Raw genomic sequence first — 10,043 nt, forward strand, 5'->3', positions numbered from 1 at the left:
TAAAGTGATACGAACCTAGAAGAACCCTTAAACCCACAAACAAAATAGAAACAACCTAAAAAATATAAAATTAGATTACGGTACAGAACCTAACATAATGATTACTTGAACTAAAACACTAGAGTTATTAGATGAAAAGGACCCTAGCCCTATGACTATAATGAATCACAAATTAGGAGTATAAAGGAAGAAAGCTACAAAGACAATTGATATTTGATAAGTTCAAGAAAAGTTCAATGAATAACCAAAAGAATGAGCAACCCCTCCACACATAAAATATTATTATGAGATAATCCAATCTCTAAAAAAATACAAGCTAAATAATCTTATTCATAATAGGTAAAAAGGTTGTAAAAAAGTATGAAAAAAATATTAAAAGAGTAATAATTCAAATAGGAAAAAGAATTTTAAATCAACTAGGAAAGTAATGTAAATCTCACACAATAGTTTCTAAACTTTATCTCAAAGCCTTTCTAATCTTTGATCACTATAAAATTTTAACCCTATAGAATAAAAAAAACATTTAGAAATGTTTAGTAAAAGTTTTTACTCGATCCAATGTTAAGATTAAAAGGTAAGTTTATTAGCATAAAACTGTGTATTTGTAAAAATAAGCTCAAAACCGACTTAAACTTGTGAAGGAATCCGCAAACCATGAGGAAACCAAGCCCAAATTGCCTCTCCTTGTCCTTGTCTCTTCCCTAGCTCCTTCTCTTATGTGGATTTACATTAATTAGAGCATAATCATCCATTGTTGTAGTCTTAAAGCTTAACTTGGTCCAAATATCCTAAATAAACCCATTGAGTGTCTTTTTAATTTTTTTTTCCTTGTAATCGACACCTCTAATTGATCTTTTGATAATACTTGTTAATTCTCATATTAAAGTGAAAAAAAATTGACAATGAAAAAAAAGTAAAAAAAATAAACTTGACCTAAGCTCATCCAAGTTAGCATTTTGAATATGTGACTCAATTATGACAGCATACCCTATTGCAATTATATTGAATAAAATCACGAAGCTTGATTATCGCATAACTCAATATTGAAAGATGAAACTGAAAAAAAATAAAAAGCAATGAAAAAACCCGATTCAAACTAGGTTAACCCGCTAACCCTACAATCATGGGCATAAAACTAGAATAACCTCATAGAAAAAAACAAAAAAAAAAGCATAAATACCAATTCTTAATTAATCAAATGCTAAAGGGCGCGAAGGTCGCTCATGTGTAGAAGCATGCAACACATATATCAGCTATATTTTTTATATATAATATTTATTTTTTTAAATTATCAAATAGAACCTAAGTGAACTTGATTATAACAAAAAAATATATATAATAAAAAAAGGCATAAATACCCTTGGATGCCAATTGTTTATTAAAAAAATATTGTATGGATAATTACATCATTTCATTGCATTAAAAAAAATAAAAAGACAAAAAAAACCTCTCAATACTAATTTAATTATTATTCTTTTTTTATTTTTAATGATAATTAAGTTATTTTACTTTGCTAAAAAATACAATAAAACTAATTTATTCAAGTATATTTAAAAATAACTAATGACTCACGTTTAAAAAATTATTTTACTTTGATAGCAAGATGGTTGGCTTTTTTTTAAGATAAAATAGTTATTTTATTGTGTAATTAATCATGAAAGGCTGGTGAATATAGTTTTTGTTTTTTTTTAATTTTAATTATAATTTACTATGGATGATTTGTGACTAATAAAATGTAAAAAAAATTATTTTTTTAATTAATATTTTTTTATTTTTTTATTATTTTAATATGGTGGTATCAAAAATAATTTTTGTAAAATAAAAAAAATATTATTTTAATATGTTTTGAAATAAAAAACATTTTAAAAATTAACCGTTATAATTTTTCTAAACACGCATTTATCAGGTTAAAAAAAAACGCTATTATATGGCTTTTCTAAATATATATTTAACCAAATACAATTATTTATAATAATAATAATAATAATTAATTTTAAAAAGTATAGTTTAAGTTTTAGGTTTGTTTTTTTTTTTAAGTCTCATAAATTTTAAGTTATTTGAAAATTATTGTTAATTTTAAAATTTATAAAATTAGTTAAATCGTATATTTACGTTAATAAATAATAATAATAATAATAATAATAATAATAATAATAATAATCTTGTGACACCTAGACAGAAGGAGGGAATTTAACTGGAGAGGACAAAGGACTCAAAATAATTAATTACCAGATATAGATGCTTTCCCAATTCAAGCAAGAACGTACACTACAGGAGGAGCTTGAAATTGAAAGCGGCCTTATTAACAAATAATTTCCTTGCCATATATTTCATACATTTATTTCTCCCTCAAATCTATAGCCTTACTAACCACGTTAGAATCTTTAGAATTATAGTACTGTAGTTGCTTCCAAAGCTGCATACAAACTCTCTGCTATCCATACAGTTACAGAGGCAACTCCAAGAAGATCTCAACTTTTCTGGTTTCTAAAGAGACTCATTTGTTTTTGGCCAATTGGGTGCTGGTATTTTGGTTTATCTTCTTGCAAGAACTGAATCTGGTTGGGTTTTTCGGTTTAGGTAAGCCAAATGTTTCTTTTTTACCCATTTTCTTGGATCTTCTTTTAAATTCAGATTTGCGAAATTGTGTTTTCTTTTTATTGCTTTTTAATGGCCAGTCTTTGGTTTTTTGGATTCAGTTTATTGATTTCTGTTTAATTTTAAGATTTTTCAATTTTAATTACTTATCTTTTAATTGATTCTCCTGGTTGCCAAACAAATTATTGTCGTTGCTCTTAAAAAGTTTGTTTTAAACTGACTTCTTTTGATCTGTTATTCATTGTTTGCTTCTTGGTTTCTTTCGTAGGCTTTGATTTTGTTACCGCAATTGTTTAATAGCCAGAAATCCCAGAAGATTTTGACTGGAATGGTAGCTCAAGCGTGCCTCTTAGATGAGGTGAATTGGCTTTTTTGATGGATGTAAAAGGATGCTGATTATCTCGGAAATGAGTCGATCACCTTCATTTTCTGTTAAACAGGAGCTTAGTTTAAAGACTGATCTGGAATCTCTGCAGCAATGGGCTGTTGCCTTCTGCATCATTAGATTTGATCTTGAACAAGGTCAGCTCATTGAAGAGTGTTATCCACCTGGTTCTCTCTCAAATGAAGAGGAACTTGATGTTGCTTTTAGTTCATTTCCAGATTCTGTTTCCCAGAACCAGAACCGTTCAAGCATTCATGACTGCATATTCTTTTTTCGCATCCAAAGGCGGAAGAACACTGAACAAGGAAATGTGACTTCTTCTGAGGTAGTAGGAATTGATGATGAAGAAGAATCTTCAAAGTCCATGAAAGGGAAGGTGATTAATAGGAGAAAAATTAGAAATGGTACCAAAGGTTTGAAATACTTGTATGGTTTTGTATTTAATAGGCAGCGGCATGATGAGAAGCTAAAGCGAGGTGGAGAACAGAAATCTGTGGTGATATTGTCTCATAATCCTTACTCTAGTGTGTTTAGGCCTTTGTTACAAATTATGGGTCCTTTATATTTTGATGTAGGAACGAAAGCTCTTGAGCATATTGCTGCTTATGTTTCAATGTGGCCTACTCCTGTACCCGGTAAACAAATGGAGCTTCATATTGGGAATGCCATGCTTAAAGTTAGCCTGCCACCCGCTCATAGTCTGCCCTTTGAAATTGGGATTTTTGAAGAATCTGCTTCTGCCATGGCACCTTTTCTTCCATCCAATCAGTTAATTCCACAGGGTCTTTTTCATGATTCAGATATTTTTGGTACATTCCGGGGGATCTTATTGCAGCTCTGGTTGTTATGGGAGTTATTGCTTATCGGTGAACCTATTCTTATCATAGGACCTACACCTCCCCAGTGCTGTGAGGCAGTTGCAAGTCTAGTCAGTTTGGTCGCACCACTGCCATGTAGTGTTGATTTTAGGCCATATTTCACCATCCATGACCCTGACTTTAAGCATTTGAATTCACTTAAAGAAGGAGACGCATTCCCTCCAATGGTTTTGGGTGTGACGAATCTATTTTTCCTTAAAGCACTTCGTAATATTCCCCACATTGTTTCAGTTGGCAGCCCTGCTTCTAATTCTAACCGGGTTAGTAGGTCTTCTGCTAGCAGAATTCCTGGAAGACCAGAAGGATTTGGTCTTCAGCAGCTTTCCTTGAAAAAGTTCTCTCCTTCAAGTTTGTTGAGTGCTGTTAAGTTGAGGAGAGATGGTCCGCTATGCCTCATGACAGAACACAAGGAAGCTGTTTGGAGTACCTATGTAGCTTCAACTAAGCCTGACACTTCTATCTTGAATAGGCTCATTGATGCTGGGAAGTCACCGAGGGTTGAGGAGTCAATGTCAGTTGTTAACAATGAAATATTGCGCCGTCATTTCTTGGAGCTCACCACAAACTTCTTGGCTCCTTTTGGCCCATATTTTAGGGCGAGCACTCCTTCTGAAGGATCTCTTCCATTCATTGACCCTCCCCCTCTTCCTCCATTCGACGTCGAAGAATTTCTGGCAAACTTATCAGCAAGAGGTGTGGGGAAATTTTTGTCAAAGCGGATGAAATCTAATTGGCTGGATTTATACAAGTAATAATTGTTCAACTGCTATTAATATTGCATATGACTTCTGTTTTTCAGTTTGTTTGATTGCTTCTCAGTCCTTCATTCAATTTTGGTCAAGTTCTCAATGCTTGTTGTTAAGATAAGATGGTTTACATGGCTGTTCAGGAGGTTCCTGAAAGGGCCCAACTTCATGCCATGGTTTCAAAGGAGGCGTACTGTTGTTGAACAAGAACAACATAGGCTCTGGAGGCAGGCAAGAATGAAAGCTGACATACAGCTTCTCATGTCAAAAATGTCAGAATTGGAAATTGTTGATTCTTTCAATTCTATTGAAAGACATCTCCATGGAGAAATTCTGGTAAATTGTTCTGTTTCTTCTAAAATCTTTATTTCCAAGGACTGTACTTTGAAAACCAGTATGCCCTTAGCTTTTTTCAATCTGTTGCAATTGTGTAATAATTGCTATGCCTGCAAACATCTAAGTGAAGGAGGTGTTTTTTGGATTTAGGCACAGGACACCTCCCCCTCCCCCCAGTACTTACTATAACTTTCAGGGACATGTTAAGGCAGCAGCGATCTATTTGTACAAGAGGTTAACAAACCGGCTCATGTATTTATTGTATCTAAGTGAATTGATTTAAGCCTGAAAGTATTTGCAGATCTAAGCATTTTGTAATTCATGGTTTGTGAAAAATTCGTTTTCAAAAAGTGGTCCATGCTAGTTTCTTAAATGTCCAAGTAGAGGTATATTGCAATTTCTTCTAGATGGTTAGTAGACTGTCTTGTTTTGGAGCCGCTATGAGATGAAAATACACTTTGCTCTTGAATCTGTCCTGAAGATTATAACATGTAATGTGTTGTGTTGAATAGTGGTCAGATGTGATGTTTTCACATGTGTATGCGTGTATTTTTGGCTGCTTCTTGAACAATAAGTTTCTGCATTTGTGTTCACCGTCATGATATTAGCGTCTGGAAGTAATTATCACTCTGAAAATATTTATAACTTAATGGAAGTTTGAAAACCTAATTTTCATTTTACTGTAGTTAAAATCGAGACTGTGATGCATGCCTAAATAGTGAGAGTTCTAGATTGTCTGAGAAAGAGGAAGTGTGTCATGGTTTGGAGGCTGCAATGCAGTGTAATTAGTGCTGCTGGCATCAGAGGATTGTTTTTCTGGCAAAACTTCTTGCCAGCACATTTTGCACAACTTTGGTTCATTTTGTGCGGGTTCAATAGCTGTGATAACAAGGCTAGAGGAAACAAACAACCAGACAAAGTACATGATGTGCAATGAAGTCAAGATGAATGCTGAGAACCAGCACTAAAAGTAGACCAAATTGCTTATTGTCCTTTAGTGTGGATATGAACTAGGCCACAAGTGTTTGTTACTTATTAAGGGACCCTATTCTTCCACGCAATTCCCTCTTGTTCTTTTGGACCTCTTTGAGCAGGATTATCCCTTGAGTGGAATTCTATTTTTCAGAAGAGCAAATATTTGTTTGCAGTGCTGCTCCTTTATTAAACTCTGGTCACATATTTATTAAGGTTATACACATTCCGATGATTGAATGGTAAATTGCAATATTTTCCATGTTTTTATCAATCAAAATAAAAGAAAAACATTCATCTGTTGAGAAATAATTTGATTTTTCATAATGCATTCAGATGGAGAAGTCAGGAAGGGCTGGTGTAGACTTTGCAGAAACTTGCCAGAAATTGAAGAAAGATCTGCAGGCAGTGTTCGATGTCCTTCCTAAAGACATGCAGCAGCTTTTGCTTATGAACCCTGAAAGAGCAGCTCTTTTACAAGTAAGTTGGGAGCCAACAAAACTTACTGGCCACCCATCCTTAATAATTGGGGCTGTATCTTCCAGATCACCAAGATAAATGCAAACCATGGATTGGAACTTGGTGGCTCCTGTTATATGGAATCTTCTCACACTGCTGAAGGCGGGCATCGCATGTAACTATGTTGTAGTGTCCTTCAGTAACTGGATTGGGGATATTTTCTCCCACTTGGGACGTGCTTCTTCTTCTTGGTGAGATCACTTCATCCTCACTATATTTCTGTCTTATTACAGTCTTCCAATTTGCTTATCATTTCCCTTGTTTTGAATCTTGTTCCAGGTGTGAGAATCAAAGTCGGTCTTTCACTCCTCATTTTAGATCACTTCTTCTGCAATCCTACACATTTTATTGCTGTAACTTTTGGGGGAGATTGGTCTTTGAATATCCAAAAAAACGATGAGCATTGATGTTTTTGTTCACCAACAGTCTGTTAGGCATCAGCTATCACCTTGGCCGTTTAACCTAGGCCAGATAACCACTGTAGCTATCATCTTTCAAAAATTTGTCGGTTTTTATGGCACGGAATTTTTTTTACACATTTTCTAAAATGTGTTCAAGATAACAAAGCCACAAAAAAAAAAAAGTCTCTAGTTTCGAAAATGAACATTGTGACAGAATTCTTTATCATAAGCAGAAGAGTTAACTACACCCTCTCTCTTCTTTTTCTCCGCTAGTTCTTTTCTTACAGTAAAATGTAGCTGCAGGAGGAGGGTTGTCCTGCTTGATGCAAGCTTGTCTAGTGAGCGAAGTCTGTTATCAGACCTCTCTAGATTACTAGAAAATTCAGCTGGACAATAAAAAATTTGTGTTGAGCGTAGGTAGTTAAAGAGAGGTACTTTTAATCTTCAAAGTAATGAAGTAGTGCTATAAATTTTGATCTAAGTTGTGTTCTCAAGTTAATATGGCAACTTAGCAAGGATGTGACGGAAATACGAGCCCTTTCCTTTTTTTTTTTTTTTTTTTCTGGTATTATCTTGGAATCTCGCATGCAGATCCCCCCATCTCTAAAAGCTCTCCTATGAGATTACACCTCTTTTCATAAGATTAGAGATGACAAATTGCCAAAACTGGTCCGGTTTAGCTCTTGCTGGAAGTTCTTCGGTTTTAGTTGCGGAAACCACGAGTTGATGAAAGGGTGTTAGATACGATTAGAGAAAAATATGTAGATGCAGTTAACAACTATAATATCAATTAAATGTCACGGTTTAAAATTATAATATTCAAAACTATATTATTACATTAAAATTTGTGTTAATTAACTTTTTTTATTTTATATACTAATTGCTTAATTTATCTCTAAATAAAAAAGGAATACTCTAAACACAATTCTCAAATAGTAGTTTATGAACCTTATCACAAGACCTTCTTGATATTCAATTAACTTGAAATTTTAATCCAATATAAAATAAGATCTCTAGAATTTTTTAGTAAAATTTCAGCCCAATCCAACCGTTGGATAAAAAAATATATTTGTTAGAGTGAAATTTTGTATTAGAAAAAATAAATATTTAACTGTCAATTAATTGTCACATTAAATAGATGGATCACACCCTTTTATATTAAAAATGTAGCCTTCTTGAAATTTATATTGACCCAAATATTCTAAATAAGTCAATTGAATGTATCTTTGAAATTGTTTACCCTTGATCTTGTAATTGGCTCATCTAGAATTTTTAATGAAGTCTTTAGTGTAGTTTGAATCACATCATATTTGCTAATACAACTCTAGATTTTATTGCTAAAATAATTATAAGTCTTGTTTTACCTCAAGATTGCAATGTAAACCTTCTACTAGTTGGTAATGGATGAAGTTCGAGTCAGATTTTGCTTCATCTATTTACAACTTAGAATATCTCAATCTTTCACTTGTCTTCTCCTCCATTATAGTTGGATTAGGAGGAGGAGTAAGAGTCTCTCCACCTAGTTGGTATTCATTATACACTTGACTTGACTAAATTTTATTATCTTTTTTTTTTAATGATTCATGGATATTGATATAATTTATTTTTAAAATTAAAATTTTATGTTTTAAAAATGTATTCATCAAGTACACAGCTATGATTTATTGATGTAAATGTAATTTGTTTTTAAATTGAAATTTTAATTTTTCAAAATGAATTTAAAGAAAGTAAAATTGAACAAATTATATCTATATTCATAAATCATAAAACTATAAAATAAATTCTAAACATTAAATCCATGTATAAAACAACAAGAATCCTCAATGAACTATAAGATAAAAATCTATGTACTATATTGAAAAACAAAATTATAAGTTCACAAAGTAAAAATAAAAAAAGTTAAAAAACCAGGAGAAGATCGAATCGGCTGAACTTTTTACTCACTTTGGCATTTAACCTTGGTTAAATAAGATTAAATTTTATATGTTTATGGTTTGAGAGATAAAAAGTTGGTTTATATATATATTAATTTTATTCAATGAAATCATATATCCTTTTACTTGTATATATTGATGGCCATAGGAGGCTTGTTTAGTGGTTTTTGGTTTTTTATAAGCTTTCATCCTTTGTTATATATATATATATATATATATATATATATATATATTGACAAATGTTGGAATATTGTCAATTATGTGGCTGTCATTGTCAAAGAAGATGGCTGCAATGGTGGGTTGTTGGTGGCAGCCAACAACCATTGTCTAATGTCAAAGTTTGGTAAGTTTGGCAGCCACCATTGTTGACAAAAGAGCAAGAGGGGCTGCCATGGATGCCTATAAATAGAGGCATACATTAGAGAGCAAAATGAGAGAGTTAAGAGAAGGAAAGTAGAGCCAAAGATGTGAGAGATGTAGGAGAGAGTGGGCTGCCAAGGCAGCCAGCAGTAGCTGCCATTGCAGCACTGAAAAGAGAGAAATAGAGTGAGGTTGAGAGTTGCCAAAGAGGGGATGATTCCTCCTCCTCTATTGTTGTAAATCTTGTTATCTCTCTATATAATGTAATGGCTTCTCCCGTGGATGTAGGCGGTTTGCCGAACCACGTTAAATATTGTGTCAGTGTCCTTTACCTCCTATGAGCAAATATCAGTACATCACCGGTCGGAATTCCCTACAATTGGTATCAGAGCTTATGGTTTGAAGTGGTGTTTGATTTTTGCTCAAAAATGAAAGTTGTCAAAATTGTGTTTTGACCATACCACCGTGTAGAGGAGGAAGAGACGAAGCCAATGGTGAAAACGGCGTCGAAATCGGACGTCAGAAACTTGCGCCACGCGTCTTCTTCGCCCGGATGGGTTGACCCGACCCAAATACCAGTTGACCCGACCCATGTGACTGACCTGGATAAAGATGATGTCAGCATGTACAGTAGACATGTCAGGGATGACGTCATCCTGATGTAATTGTGACATCAGCATGTACAGTAGCATGCCATGTCAGCGCCCAGTCAGCACAGTGGGACCACATGCCACGTCATCAGCCGCGAGCTGAGTTGAGTTGAGTCGAGCCGAATGGAGTCGAGCCGAGTTGGAGCCGAGCCGCGAACCGAGGGATAGGATCAAGCGTAGCTGATCCTATGTGCAACTGGATCTGAGATTGAATCTGAGCCGTTCATCAGGCCAAAATTATTTTGATCAAATCTTAGCCGTCTG

At 33.8% G+C, this 10,043-nt stretch overlaps 1 protein-coding gene across 2 annotated transcripts; it reads left to right on the top strand.

Annotated features, from left to right (window-relative positions):
• Window positions 1-2,217: 2,217 nt before the first annotated feature.
• On the top strand, window positions 2,218-7,082 carry LOC133678586 (uncharacterized). 2 transcript variants are annotated; one of them, XR_009835999.1, is made up of 5 exons: window positions 2,218-2,580; window positions 2,867-4,609; window positions 4,751-4,943; window positions 6,252-6,625; window positions 6,714-7,082. XR_009835999.1 is itself a non-coding variant. In XM_062100954.1 (4 exons), the coding sequence occupies exons 2-4, from the start codon at window positions 2,988-2,990 to the stop codon at window positions 6,471-6,473; spliced, it is 2,037 nt and encodes a 678-aa protein (XP_061956938.1). In that variant the 5' UTR covers window positions 2,218-2,580; window positions 2,867-2,987; the 3' UTR covers window positions 6,474-7,082. The 2 variants fall into 2 exon arrangements, 1 of the variants encoding a protein (XP_061956938.1); XM_062100954.1 differs by having other exon boundaries at window positions 6,252-7,082.
• The last annotated feature ends 2,961 nt before the right edge of the window (window positions 7,083-10,043 follow it).

The sequence above is a fragment of the Populus nigra genome, chromosome 18 (genome assembly GCF_951802175.1).
Source record: "Populus nigra chromosome 18, ddPopNigr1.1, whole genome shotgun sequence".
NCBI lineage: Eukaryota > Viridiplantae > Streptophyta > Magnoliopsida > Malpighiales > Salicaceae > Populus > Populus nigra.